The sequence below is a fragment of the Lissotriton vulgaris genome, chromosome 1_1 (genome assembly GCF_964263255.1).
Source record: "Lissotriton vulgaris chromosome 1_1, aLisVul1.2, whole genome shotgun sequence".
NCBI classification, from domain to species: domain Eukaryota; kingdom Metazoa; phylum Chordata; class Amphibia; order Caudata; family Salamandridae; genus Lissotriton; species Lissotriton vulgaris.
Window position 1 is genome coordinate 1,152,873,023 of NC_141685.1, and position 14,996 is coordinate 1,152,888,018.

A 14,996-nucleotide genomic window follows, 5' to 3' on the forward strand; every position below is an offset into this window, starting at 1 on the left:
GGCCAGGACACATGTATCGATATTAAAAGACGCGCTAACCGCGGTTATCGTTGGTATTTTACACCTGACTTGACTATCTTTTACATGGGAGGTGGATTGTACGGCTAAATCCACATCTCCCTATCACCTAGGATTCCCCTATCGATGTAGGTTTATTGTTGGATTCACAGCGATAAACCTGCATTTCACCGCTATTGCCGGATTTTTCATCGCTTGGGAGATAAGCGTTATAAGTAACGCAATATCTCGGAGATCAAATCCGGCGAAAGCCGGCATTAAAACAAAATCGCGATTAGCGCGCTCTGCGATATTTATCGCTGATCATTGATGATAAGCCTCCAAGAATGTTTTTCTCAGAGATCACAGAGAGCTCTACCTGACACATTTGTTCTTTCGAGCAAGGTCACATAATGTGACTGTCTCGAGGCAGAGAGAAAGCATTCTGTATAGCTCAATTGAAACTTGACATTTCAATACATACTGTCCCCTCCTTCAGAAAAAAAACAGCACCCCTTTCTGCATGGTTGAAGGAAATTCAAAACATCACAAGAAATCTGAAAGTATTGATCAACATCAGCATGTAAACATCGAAGTTAAGTAAATTACACCTACTGAAGATACCACACTAAAGACTCCCTCTTCTCTTCTATGTTGTACAGGGCACATGCATCATCTTTTAAATGAGCTGGGCCATACTTAGATGTACTGTAATTTATGGTCTAATAATAAAACCTCTGTTTACTTTGTAAACTGACTGTAATTGGCATTGAACATGAATATGTGGTATCTAGTTTAGGATTTCGAACAGGCTTAGTCTATGTTTCTACTTGAATTAAAGGAGTGCTGATCCACTTTTCAGTGGTTGAATCTGTATTCTGATTTGGATTAATGGACAATACTTTTCCTTAATTATTTTTATATCTGGCAGCATTACATAATAGAGAAGGAAATATTAATCATAATATGCAAACAGAGCACATATTTAGGTACATTAGTAAGAAAAGCAAATTTTAAAAACGTATATACAAATTAATGTAAATTACTTCTGTTTGTGTGATGAAATAAACAAACAAACGCTGGTTTTATAGGCAAACAATTATTTGATATTTTGCAGTGCTACAGGTCCTCCTTGGGCAGGGAATGTGCCCCGTAAAAATCAAAAATAAACAATTTGCTATAGAAGACTGAAAATTGTACTGGAGGAGCCTAAGAAAATTTGAGAAAACTTGGAGCTAATCCACCTGTCCATCTAATCTGACTAGATTGAGGGCTGCCAGAAGAAACTACAAATCTCACATTTTCAGAATTAAGTCCTCACATTTTAAATGGGTTCTTGACACTTTGAATTATATTATCAGGCAAAACTTTTACCTGAAGTGATGAAATAATCAAATAACCTTACTTCCAAAATCACAAACCATTCTCCAGAAGCCAAGTGTGAAGGCTTTGTAAATTTCTTTGTAGAGAAAGTCTATTGAACTTTCACTTCCTGCATCATCCAACAACCTACAAAACTGCAAGTTTAACCGTAAAGCTCAGATGACCGGTATAATTTTGACTAAGTCTCAGAGACAGAATTGCTTGAAACTATACACAAGGTAAAACTATTGAATTACTTCACCGAACAGTGTCAGGAACTTTTAGCAAGAAGCTTGCCAAACTTCTGCTCCCCTACTAGACAACTCTGGTGGATTCCTCACTCATGGAAGGCATTTTTGCCAGACTGCTTGAAAATCGCCCAACACTCTCCTCTAAAGTCCCTCTGCTGGTCCCAATTACCTTAATAACATCAGCCGGACTTAATTCTCTCCTACCGAGGGACGGTGATAGAAAGCTGTGTAACCTACCACTTTCTTTTCACATCCAGTCAAACCACCTCTTTGAAATTTTCCAATCTGTATTTACACCAGTGGGCAGCAGAGAGACTACTATTCTTAACATTTTTGTTGACAGCCTCCTCTCCCTCGACTCTGGTATATACTGCCTACCGTTGCTACTAGATCTTTCTGCTGCCTTTGGTACAGTCAACCACCTTTCTCTGATTAACATACTGAAAGAACAGAGAGGCATCGAGGGGGTTGTTATGAAGTGGGTCGCGCCTTCTTAGTCATACCATTCCCAAGGGGTCAAACTAGAGAGCTGTGTATCTAACATAGCCAGACTACAACAAAGGATTCCTCAAGACTCATATTTTGTCTACAGCTGGAACCAATTTAAGTGATCATCAAAAATATAGGATTCTTTATCATCAATATATGGATGATACTCCAATCTATTATAAGGTTTCATCCCTGAACAACATCTACCTGCTCTCAAACACCCTGGGAAGAAATCAGAAATGGATGTCAAACCATCACCTAAACTCAACAAAAGCAAGATTAATTTTAATTTCACTCAATAAAATCAGCATTCCTGTCCGAATATGGAAGGAATAATGTACTCCTCTGGATAGTAAACCAGCTATTGTGGGTAGTGCCATGTACCTTGGATTTATCCTAGTCGTTTACCCTACAGAGGCAAATCTCTGCTATGGCCAAGAATGCATGAAACCAACTCAGGCTGCTTGGGGCACAAGGCAGTTAATTCCTAATCAGGACTTTCATTTTGTAGTCCAGGTATTTGTTGTTTGAAGACTTGACTATAGAAATTCACTCCTCCCCAGAGTCCCAAAGGTTCATCTGGCACCCCTTCGATCTGTGCTCCACAGAGTCATAAGCATTGTTTTAGGGCACCAGTAATTTGACCAACGTTGCCTTTTCTAACTCTTCAATGGTTCCCTGCTGAAGCAAGCGCACAATTTAAGACTGTTTGCATCAGTTACATAACCCTGCACTGCTGCACACTTTCGTGTCTGGCTGAGAAATGAAAATCTCTGCTACTAAACGGGGATTGAGAAATGCTGTATCCCTTGTCAATGAGCCTCCCTCATACAAGCAACAGTTGTGTAAGAAACCATCCTTCTCAGGCAGTGCAACAGGATTTTGAATAATTTTCTAGCAATAATATGAACGACCCCGTCTTGCAACCTTTAAAAAGGAACTAAAGATCCTTCTATTTCAGACAGTTTGGCTACTTCCGCTGATTTCACTTGAATTTATTGATTAGGCACTATATTGTATATGTTAATTGAAATTCAAAATTTAATTTCTGATAGCTTATAAAGTTCTCTAATGTACTTGGGCTACATTCACGCTATGCAAAATTACAAATTATTAACCTTTTTATGTGCCTGAAATTCAATTTAAATTCTTACCATGTTCAGATTTTTTGACCACTTGCTTTCGAGCCTTCTTTCAAAAATGTTCTTAGTATGTGGTTTATCTTTAAGCGAGTTTTCTGATATCACTTTGCTTCATACTATACAACAAATGTTTAGCATGAATTATGCAAATTTAAAAGAATAAAGTCTATAATAGAGACACAGATTATTGATTGACTATCCCACTTCTAAAATACAGATACCAACATGGTATTTGGAAAGCAGAAAACGACTAATAATCGAAGAGTAAAAAGATAGATTTTAAGATCTCTCCTAAACTCTGCCCTAGCTCTAAGTCAGATCTGTGTAACCTGCCACTTTATTTTCACATCCATTCAAACCACCTCTTTGAAATATTCCAATCTGTATTTACGCCAGTTTGCAGCAGAGAGACTACTATCCTTGAAAGGGCACTTATTTTAATTAATAGCTATCTAATAAGCTCTATGGCCCTAACGCCCATGTGACTAAGGCACCGAGATCTTTGCCTGGGACACATTGTCATCCCTGAAGCCTACTGCAAATTTGCCAGCATACAGCTGCACATTGCAAAAACATCTTGAACACTCTGCAACTAGAATTTTGAGATCCCTTGGCCGGTCATCCTCTGCACTAGACGAAACGCAGTGCTCCTTCTTGAAAGAGGTCAGATTCTCACACAGAACACACAGGTACAGAAACCACAAATATTCTCCAACTGGCAGAATTGGTTGAAAATTATTACTAGGCCCACTTTGTAAAAATTCAAGGTTTTTATAATTGGATCAGTTTTAAGATTGTTTCCATACTGCTCAGCATGAGGTGGCTTAGCAGCTAGGTGAGCTTTGAAGTTGTTTCCAGTATGGTTCTTGTATTTCTTTTTAATCAGTGGGGATGGCTGCTGGCACAGATTTTCCCCATATCTTGTGGCAGCTCAGAGCGGTTTGTTCCCATGAGGAGCAGGGACAGTACTAATTTCGTAGGCCTTTGTCTAGAGTGGCACAGTGGGCGTAAAATAATGGTCTGGAATGCAGCCCCTAGCAATCGCCAGAGGCTCAGATCAATTCAAGCATTCCATTAACCACCTTGTTGTCGTTGCAATTCAATTCAATTAGTTTATTTGTTACGGAACTCCAACGGAGGTCCACAAAAATACACCAATACAATAAAAAAGACATACTTTATAACAAATTCAATTCTTAATAAATATCCAGGAATATTTTAGAAACTTGAAATATTATATAGCAAGTCATTTCATTTGGAGGGGACAACACAAAAGATCGTGCCTCCTGAGCGGAACGAATATTACATTTAATAAATAAGGGTCTCAAAAACGTTCGCCTTGCCCTTGGAAGTTCTAGGCACACAAATAACACATGATTAAGATCCTGTATTTGGGAACAACAAAGTTCACAGATTCTCTCCTCTCTAGGAGTATTTTCCCAAATGCCTGTTACTTCTCTCTAGGGCAGCAAGTCAGTTCTTAAAAGTAGTATTAGCCTTCTAATTCCGTGTGGGATATTCCATGAGAGGCAGGACTGGGGTCTGCTTCCCATCGCACTCACACAGATCACCCCATTACGGGCTTTAGGGTGACATAAAGCCATATCTCTTGCCGTACTAATCGTGCTTATTGACTTCTTTAGAAATAACTTCAATACAGGCTTTGGCATGGGTAAATCCCAGTTTAAACTAAGCCCAAATAAATAGTTTGCGTTGGCAAATGATCTAAAAGAAGCTGATTTATCTTTTAATTTTGCGAAAATTTCCAACTTCAAGGCGGCCCTTAGGGTGCCCTCATCCCCCCAAAAAAGGGAGTTCCCCCACCTCAGGACCGCTGCCAAGGACAAAATATAAGAAGAAACTAAATGGAATTCCAGACGAAGAACATGTGGGGCAGCCAAGGAATTTAAATTACAAATTTGGCGGAAAAAACGGCCTTCAGCCTTATCAAAAGAGAGCCAGTAATTCCTATCCAAAACTTCTGCAGCATAAGTTAATGTTGGGGGGAATTTAACCTTAAATACCTACAGAACATGATTGAAATGACGTCTCCCACAGGTCCTATAAAATCTATTTAGAGCTCCGACCTGGGAGGCGGCCTTGCCAACACACCTTTTAATGTGCTCTGAAACACGCCCATTTTTTGAGAAAACCTCCCCCAGATACAGATACGTATTGACCAATTCAAGATCTTCGTGCCCCAACAGCCACTTATACCCTTTCTTTGTTGGAAAACCTTTCTTGCGAAAGACTAAAATTTTGCTTTTAGCAATATTGATTTTCAAACAATGGTCCTCCGCCTATTTAGTTAAAACGTCCAGACGACGCTGCAAATCAATGGGAGTTAAATCAAAAATTGCAACATCGTCTGCATATAGTAGGGAGCCAATGGATATTGTACCAATTTTCGGGGCATCTCCCTTCACTGAATTTAATTTCTCGGAGAGGTCAAAAATATATGTTGTCGTTGCAGATTACACCCACATTTTGTATGTCACAGTTTGTTTAATATTTTGAAAAATGGTCTGAAACTGGATAGAGAAGAATTTACAGAATCTTTTTTTAAAAGCGTCAATCTGGAAGGATTTTCAAAAAAAAATACATGAGCCAAAGATAGCTACATGCTCAACTGTTCCACGGGTTTCCAATTTTGCATAAACATGAATCCTTTGCCCTAACCTGATGGAAGAACCTTACCTGGGGCTGAGGTCAGGGGGCCCGATCCAGGGTGTGTTGTGAATCTGCAGCTCCTTTGGGCCTGGATCCTGGTGCACATTGCCTATTCTAGACAGCCGTGCTCGAGAAAGGGAGTTCCGTGGAGAGGTTCTCCGTGGAGACAGCAGGTGCTTGGTGCTTCTTGGGGACAGCAGGAAACTGGAGGAAGACTTCTCAGCTCTATCCGAAATGAGGGAGGCAGCCCATAAGTCTGAACAGGGAGACACTGCCCTGGTGTTTGGATTGGGGGATGCAGCCCTGCTGTCTGGGCTAGGAGATTCTGCCCTGTAGTCTGGGTCACTGGATCCCGCTCTGATGTCGGGGTTGGGGGATGCAGCCCTGGTTTCCAAAGTAGTACATGTATGCCTGGTGTCTGGGTAGGGAGAGCCAGCTCTACTGCCTGGTGTGGCACTATCCACTTCCATCTCATTGCCCTCTCTGGTGGAAGGTAAAGTGTTCTTCTGGCTGGTCGAGCTGGTGCTGTCAGCCTGCATAGAAAAGACAGTGGTCAGAAAAATAATGTTCCTGTTCATCTTCTGCCCCAAAAGGCCCCCAGTAGATAGGGACACAATGGGTTTCGCCTCTACCCCCCTACATCAATATATGAGAGCACTATTCTGTGCATCAATCCTGCCACTTTGCTGCACCATTCACATGAGGCGATTTCAAGTTTTAATCAATTTGACTGGTATATAACAATAAACAACACATTTACGGTAACATCACAGCAATCGCTCCCTAGGCATTCACTTCCTCTTTACAATTAAGATCTTTTGCTCCACAGCGCTAAACCGTATTTTTACTTGACAATTTTACTTCTTTTGATTTTCCCTCTTCTCCTCCTCTTTCCATCTCACCTCTGCACGGAGATATGGTTTAGCTTGATGCACCAGTGGAACTCTGTCTCACCTTTTAACTTCAAACCAGGATTAGATGGTGTCACAAATTAGATTCAGTCCTTTACCAGCTATGAAAAGGCATGTACACATCGATCGTATCAGTGGTCACTTAATTTGAAGGTTAATACTTTGTGTCAACCAAAGATAAAGACAAGAAAACTGTCTGAACAACTGAATGTCTAAACAACAGAAAGCACTTAACCCTACAATTGGCATACTGGCTGGAGACGGAAAGTGTTCTAGCCTTTTTATTTTTGATAATTTTGTTGCTTTTCAGCATTACATTAAACAACACCCATCTTGATTTCGAAAAGAGGAGATTACAAAGGTATATGTAGGAAATTTGCTCATTCTGCATGGTCACCCCGGGTTTTTCGCCTGTTGCGGTTCCCTATACGTTTGCTGACTAGAATTTTCTGCACTTTACCCCTGCTAACCAATGATAAAGTCAGGGCTTTAAGTTGGATGAAAAATCTGGGGGGGGGGTCTCTCAAAGGGGCGTGGCCAATGTAACTAAGGGCGGGGCTTAAAACAGGTAAGCTAAAAATCTGTGCTTAGCATAGTGTGCCGCCCGACTTGTATTTTGCCGTTTCTGTCATTGAATCCAGATATATTATACCACTAGTAACATCATACCTACAATAAGTATGACTATTGGCTTTGTCAATGGTTGTTAGTTGCATAAGATAAATAAGCAGCAACTCTGGCTTGTCTATAATATTGAAAAAACTTCCACTTAAAGCCCTGGTGACACCACAACAATGTTGCTGATCCTGAGTTTCAATAAGAGAAGGGGAAATCCAGAGAGAAAATGATTCTCTTTAAAGGGTTTCCCTTCCCCTACAGTGCTCACCTGGCATGATGTCATGACGTAACTTCTCCACTAGTGAGAAGTGAGCAGTGTGAGCAGTGCACATCGATATGCCTGCTGTCACTGCAGTCCGGAACAAATGGACCGCCTGTGCCATGGCACAAAACAGAGTCCAATAGAGACCAGTTTCGAGGCCCCCTTTAAAAAACTGCTGATGCTCAGCACCGGTGAGACCCGGCCCACTTAAAGCCCTGGATAAAGTGACTATGCTCCCCTTTCGATATGGTAAAATTGGCATACCCCTAGTTGGCATATTTAACTTACATTCAAGTACAAATTCTACCCAGGGCCTGGAGGTTAATTGTCACTAGTAGACTGCGACACCCATTGAACCAGCCACTAACCTGACAGTTTAAAATATGGCTTCTGTCCTGCCTGTGTAGCCTGACTGTAGCAATGTAAAAACTGCAATTTGACTGGTCAAAATCAATTCATTTGATAGGGCAAAAACTCCCTTTTAAAGATTAATAACTTGCCCTTTGTAGACCATGTTGCTCACAAGTCAGGTTGCATGTGTCACGGTTTAGATGCGTTTAGCCTTTTGGACTCAGTATCCCAGAATGCCTGTGTGATAGTCTGTTCTTTGTGTCTGAATACCTTTCTCCCTTTCCGCTTCCTATATCTGCCTCACTCGGATTGCAATCGGTGCTTGTCACCTGATGTGTTTGCCATTTCGGTGTGTTTGGATTATGGAAGCCAAATAGTCCGATATCGTGTGTCTTGGATTCACGGACTTGGAACATTGTAGCTGCGCAGGAAGCTGAGAGAGACGCTTTCTGCTTTCGCTGTGCATCTGATATTTGAACTTGGAAACGCGCTGTGTTGAGCCGCGCAGGTAGCTGGGAGAGACGCTTTCAGCCTGCACTGCGCGTTTAACATTTGACCTTAGTCAAGTCAAGTCAAGTCAGAGAATTTATATAGCACACTACATACCCAGAGGGTCTCAAGGCACTAAGGAAGGGGAGGAGGATTACTTGTCAAATATCCACGTTTTAAGTTGCTTTCTGAATGCTAGGTGGTTCTGGGTAAGGCGAAGGTAGGTGGGGAGAGAGTTCCATGTTTTAGCAGCCAGGTATGAGAAGGATCTGCCTCCCATGGTGGTCTTGTTGATGCGAGGTACAGTGGCGAGGGCTTGGCTGGAGGAACGTAGTTGGCGGGAGGGGGTGTAGAAGGACAGTCGTGAGTTGAGGCATTCTGGTCCAATGTCGTAGAGTGATTTGTGTGCGTGGGTTAGCAGTCGGAAGGTGATTCTCTTGTTGACGGGTAGCCAGTGGAGGTCTTTCAGGTGACCAGAGATGTGTTCGTTGCGTGGGATGTCTAATATGATTCTGGCTGAGGCGTTTTGGATTCGTTGGAGTTTCTTCTGGAGTTTAGCGGTAGTACCTGCGTAGAGGGTGTTTCCGTAGTCCAGTCGGCTCGTGACCAGAGCATGGGTGACTGTTTTCCTAGTTTCGGTGGGGATCCAGCGAAATGTTTTTTTGAGCATGCGAAGAATGTTGAAGCAGGATGAGGATACGGCGCTGACTTGTCTGTTCATTGAAAGTGAAGAATCAAGGATAACGCCTAGGTTCCGTGCGTGGTCTGTCGGGATGGGTGCTTTTCCAAGGGCTTCCGGCCACCAGGAGTCGTCCCATGCAGAGGGGGATGTACCTAGGATGAGGACTTCTGTTTTATCTGAGTTCAGTTTCAGACGGCTGTGTTTCATCCATTCAGCAACTTCTTTCATTCCTTCGTGTAGGTTATTTTTGGCGGTGCTGGGGTACTTGGTGAGAGAAAGGATTAGTTGAGTGTCATCCGCGTAAGAGATGATGTTGAGGTTGTGTTGGCGGGCGATGGCCCGAGGGGGCTCATGTATACGTTGAAGAGGGTGGGGCTGAGTGAGGATCCTTGTGGTACGCCACAGATGACTTCGGTGGCCTCGGACTTGAATGGTGGAAGGCGGACTCTCTGGGTTCTTCCGGTGAGGAACGAAGTGATCCATTCAAGTGCTTTTCCTTGGATTCCGATGTTGCTGAGGCGTTGTAAAAGGGTGCTGTGGCAGACTGTGTCGAATGCTGCAGAGAGGTCGAGGAGGATGAGGGCGACTGTGTCTCCATTGTCCAGTAGAGTTCGAATGTCGTCTGTTGCTGCGATGAGGGCGGTCTCAGTGCTGTGTTTTGCTCGGAAGCCAGATTGTGAGGAGTCGAGGGATTTGTTGGCTTCAAGGAAAGCGGCGAGCTGGTTGTTGACAGCTTTCTCGATTACTTTGGCCGGGAATGGAAGGAGCGAGATGGGGCGGTAATTTTTGAGTTCGGTGGGGTCCGCTGTGGGTTTTTTCAGAAGGGCAGTGAGTTCAGCGTGTTTCCAGTTTTCCGGGAAGGTGGCGGAGTTGAAGGAGCAGTTGATGACGTCTCAGAGGTGCGGTGCTATGACGGAGTCTGCTTTGTTGAAGATGTGGTGAGGGCATGGGTCTGTGGGGGATCCCGAGTGGATGGAGTTCATCAGGCGGATGGTGTCCTCAGTGGAGATTGGGTTCCAATCGTTAAGGGTGTTCGCGGGGGGAGAGTGTTCAGCATGTGGTTGGGTGGGTTGGACTCTGGGTTGGTTTTCAAAGCTGTTGTGGATGTCTGCAATCTTGTTGTGGAAGAATGAGGCTAGGGAGTCGCAGAGGGCTTGAGAGGGGGTGATGTCGTTGGAGTTGGTCGAGGGATTGGAAAACTCCTTGACGATGTTGAAAAGTTCCTTGCTGTTGTGGGCGTTGTTGTCAAGTCGATCCTTGAATGCTGTTTTCTTGGCCTTTCGGATTAGTTGGTGGTGAGTGCGGGTGGCGTTTTTGAAGGCGACCTTGGTGCTGGTGGTTGGATCTTTTTTCCAAGCTTTTTCAAGGGTGCGGCAGAGTTTCTTGGACTTCTTAAGATCATCGTTGAACCAAGAGGCCTTCTTGTTGCCAGGTTTGCTATGACGTTTTTTCAGTGGTGCTAAGGTGTCGGCGGTGATGGATAACCATATGGTGAAGTTGGCGGCGGCTAGGTTTGGGTCCGAGGAGTGGGCTGGGGTGTTTAGGAGCCGCGTTGTGTGGAGCCGCGCTGAAGTAGGGAGAGAAACTTTCTGCTTTTGCAGTGCGCGAACCGTGAACTGTGAGTTTACCAAGGAGCAACGGTTCTTTGGCTCTTTTTGTGTATAATCGTGCTTCATTTTGGATTATCGCTGGCTCGACACCGTTGGTGAATATTGTGGAAAACTACGAGCTGTGGAGCGGCTCGGAGAATTAGGCTTCTGAGATCGTTGAGGAGGCAAGATGGATTGCTTTCAAACTACGCTCTGGAACTGTGAAGGTATTTAACTTCTCAGGAAGCGCCAGCCTCGTGTGAGCTAAGTAGCCTTCTACTTGTAAAGACATAGCAACTAAGACTATTGCTCTTCAAGACTGTGAAGCTCTGTTGGCTCGAATTTCTTTTTTCCTTTACTTTATTTTTCCTTTTTTGATTCCCTGTTTTGCATGGACGTTTGTGGCAGCTTCTACCAGTGAGTGAAATATTCAGATATATATATATAGAATATGTGGAGACAGGATCGGGGGTGTATATTTATAGTGTTCCTTGTGTATTACTGCAGGTAAACAGACCACAGACCTACGTGAGGCCTCCACCTGTCATCCTGTGCTGTAGATGATTTTTGGCTGCCAGTCCTTTATATTTTGTTTCTTTATTTTTCCCCTTCCCTGGGTGAGGTCCTCTCAGGGGAGTGTTATCAATACTGCTCACTTGGGGTACCGCTCCTAGGGGAGAGGGAAACCAGCATCTGCATCGCTCCCGCCGTGCCTGAGTCCAAAGGTGGGTCAATCTGTTCTGAGTTGTGACAGAATGGTATTCAAAAGCATGACATGTAGAAATGTAATGTTAACATGTTTTGACAGTGACTAGCACCCAAAAGCTATTCATTACAGTGGCATGCCTGGCTATCCTACATAGAAAACCAGAGTTCAGATTAAAAATCTTAATACTGTATTTCAAGCATTGGACTAGCTAGAAAAATAATTTTACAACTATTTTGAATAATTATTAAAAATCCAATTCAATTGTGAAGTCGGATTTGTGATAAACATTAAGGAATACAGTGATATTTTCCCTGTCTAAAGTATCTGGAGGTCTATTTGCATTTTGTCTTCCACTTCTGCCAGCAAGTAATTAACATTTGAAGAGTTGTGAAAACTGGTCCCAACGCAAATAACAAAGTCCTGGGTTATGGAGGAGGTTTTATTTCCTTTACAGGATTACCAGTGGGGTTGGGCCTAGGAACTGAATTAACCGCAAAGAGGCCTGCCAGTCACAGACACATATTATCTAACAGCTGGGAAGTGCCCTTTCTTTGTCCGCCCAGATAGGCAGGCTCCAATCACAATATGCTTTTTTTTAACTTTATAGTGTCAACTCCTGCTTGAAAGTCAAATCCTGCTTGTCAAGAAACAGGATGCCAAAACAATTCTTGTGTATTCACTGTCTGGGTGCTGAAAAATACTGCTTTGCTCAACCAGACTTCTGTCTCCTGGTATATTGGGGGTACAGTGACTTCCCCAAACTGGATTTAAGTGTTTGATGTGTTATGACAATATGACTACCATAGTACACTCCCCCCACACCAGTAGTAATAAGTTTATTGTATGATAATTAAAACTTTGACAATATAGAACATTGAAAGACAATTAAAAGGTAGTTAGTTCATTATAATGCCACGTGGCATACAGGAGTAAAAAATAGGACAGGTGAATTAAAATTAGGGCTCCCGGTTTAATGTATTTTTTTTAACATTTCCATCTGTATTTATCCATATTAATTTTGGGTCATCTTTTTGGAATTGATCCATATTTATTTTGTGTTTCAAGAATAAATATAGCTCTAAAATGGTATATTTCTGTGTTTATATAACTCTTCGACGTGCACTCAAACATGGATGCCTGTCACGTTTTAGTGAACTAAGCATCCGCGTATAACAAAAGACTACACTCATAGGTACATATTAGCATCATGCTACAAATACATGTTAATATATGCCTGTATTTAAGGAAATCTCATCCTGTATTTTACCCCTCCATGCTGTCTGCCTGCTCAGCTTTGCCTAGAATTCAAGAAGCACCATTTTCAGTATTTTTCCGCTTTTAAAAATAAATACTGACAGGAAACACAGTGTTTTCTGTCTGTATTTATCTGTATAAATCAGTAAAAACGGAAGCCCTAATTAAAATCATTAATATTTATCTTGATGTGAGTGTGGTTATTTAAAGTCAATTGCAATTAAGCCAAAGTGCACAGTGCAATGGCATAAATAGATCTCTGTGAGCCATGTAACCTTCAGAAGCTTGTTGTATCAATAGAATAAAATGCATATTTTAAAATCAGCAGTCTTTACATAGAAGATCATCTATTGTTTAAAATCTGTTGCAAATAAGCCAGGTGCACAGTGCATTTTATTATTCAGCAGTCATTGCTGCACTTATTTGGGGGGGGGGGGGTAGCAGGTCCTGCACCACCTTGAAGTATTTGCTGATTATTGCCAGTTTCGAAGGGACCATGATAGTAAAAATCCAGGTCGTAGCGTTGCTGCAGGTCTTTAAGCCATAGGTTGAAAAGATCAGCTTTAGTAATGTCCGCCTGGAATGCAGTAGCGGCAGGCAACAGCAGAGTAAGTGCGGGGAAGTTTCAAGTTTATAGTCACACAGCCTGCACTTCACAATATTGGAGATGAGCGACCAGTTTGGGTTGAAGTCTTTAATTTGTTGTGCCATCTTCCCTGCAGTCAAGATTTGATTGACGGATGCTTTCCCAAATGAACAACTGAGATATGACTGTAGCTTTAGGCCGACCTGGTATTCATTGTCGTACGAGGTTGCCAGGGCTTGTGAGAGTGGGATGGTCTTGATCATTTCCACATCTGCAAGTTTAATGAGAAATCTTGTCTGTTTCTTCAGTATGCTTTTCTCTGGTGTGTGTTAGGGTGATGGAGAATTTAGTGCACTTAAGTCTATTTGAAGGGCGCCTGCTAATGCCATTAAATATGTGCTCTGGGAGCTGTTTTTGAATATGTTTTGAAGAACAAACTTCAGCGTACTGGGCATAGCCGTAATGCATTTATGATAATATTTTAGAAAAGAGCCCATGTGGGTCCCTTTTAGGCCCTCTAGGCCAAATTCTAATCTCACTAGTGATCCCCTGGAGTAATGTGGCAGCCTAAACACTATTTTATAGGCTTTTAGATGTAATTTTTCATGCTTTTGATGTGTAGTCCCAGGAAAGCCTCACTGCCACAGGTGATGGCAGATTGTAATGTGGCCCTAAGCACTTTTCAGATTCGGACTGAAGTAGGGCTTTCAAGATAGGCATTCAGTTGGCACAGTCTGGTATTAATTAGTGCAGCCTTATCTTAAAGATGACTCAGAAGCATTTTGGGTTCACCGTTTGCTGAAAGCCAAAGGCCCAGGTAGTTATACGATTTTGTTCCTGTTATTTTTAAAGGACCAAGGGACCAGTGACGATTTGTTTGCTTGTGCATCCTTCCAAATGATACCACCTTTGCTTTTGAAGTGTTTACTATCATTTTATTTGTCTTATATGAATGGAGGGTGTTAAGGGCTTTCTGGATTCCTATTTTTGAATTATCAAGGAGAACTATATCATCTGCATACTGTAATATCATAATCTTGGTTGTTCCTATTTTTGGGGGAATTAGATTGGCGTAGTTTAGTGACGCAGGCATATCTGCTGTGTATAAGTTAAAAAGTATTGGGACTAGCACACATCTTTATTTTAGACCTTGGTTGGTATTGATCTTTATTGTTAGGGCAATGCCCGAGAGCTTGACCCTCACCCAAGTTCATAAATAGAGTGCAATAATAGCATTAAGCAGGTCACCTGGAGTGCCCACCCCTGGAGTTTGCTCCATAGGACACCTCTATCCAACAGGTCAAATGCTGACGAATAGTCAACTAAGCATGCATAGAGAGCTTGTAATTTCTAGATGTTCGGTGGAAGAGATAAGAAAAGATAATTATATTATCCAGTGTGAAGGGTTTTGCTCTAAATCCTGTTGGCAAAATGGGATTATTGCATTTGTTATTGCCCATTTTTCCAGATGTTTTAAGATGGCTGAGGAGTAATCTTGGCCTCTATGTCCAAAAAGGCGATCAAACAGCAATTGGAGGGATTCTGTTTTTTGCCCTTTTTGAAAATTTTCGGCACGCAGACCGGGCCCCACTTCATTCTCCGAATTAGAGAGTGGCCCATCGCCTTATGACTTT

General features: G+C 42.4%; 1 protein-coding gene across 2 annotated transcripts in view; it reads right to left on the reverse strand.

Annotated features, from left to right (window-relative positions):
- The window catches only part of KCNH3 (potassium voltage-gated channel subfamily H member 3), a 454,232-nt gene that overhangs the window by 52,673 nt on the left and 386,563 nt on the right, over positions 1–14,996 (reverse strand). The window contains exons 12-13 of one of the 2 annotated variants that reach the window (XM_086964034.1): positions 6,357–6,444; positions 5,939–6,248 (exon numbers count right to left, since the gene is read on the reverse strand). In XM_086964034.1, the coding sequence (XP_086820160.1) occupies positions 5,939–6,248; positions 6,357–6,444 (398 nt within the window). Of the gene's footprint in view, positions 1–5,938; positions 6,445–14,996 lie in introns of both variants that reach the window. The other variant, XM_086964026.1, reaches the window with a different exon arrangement.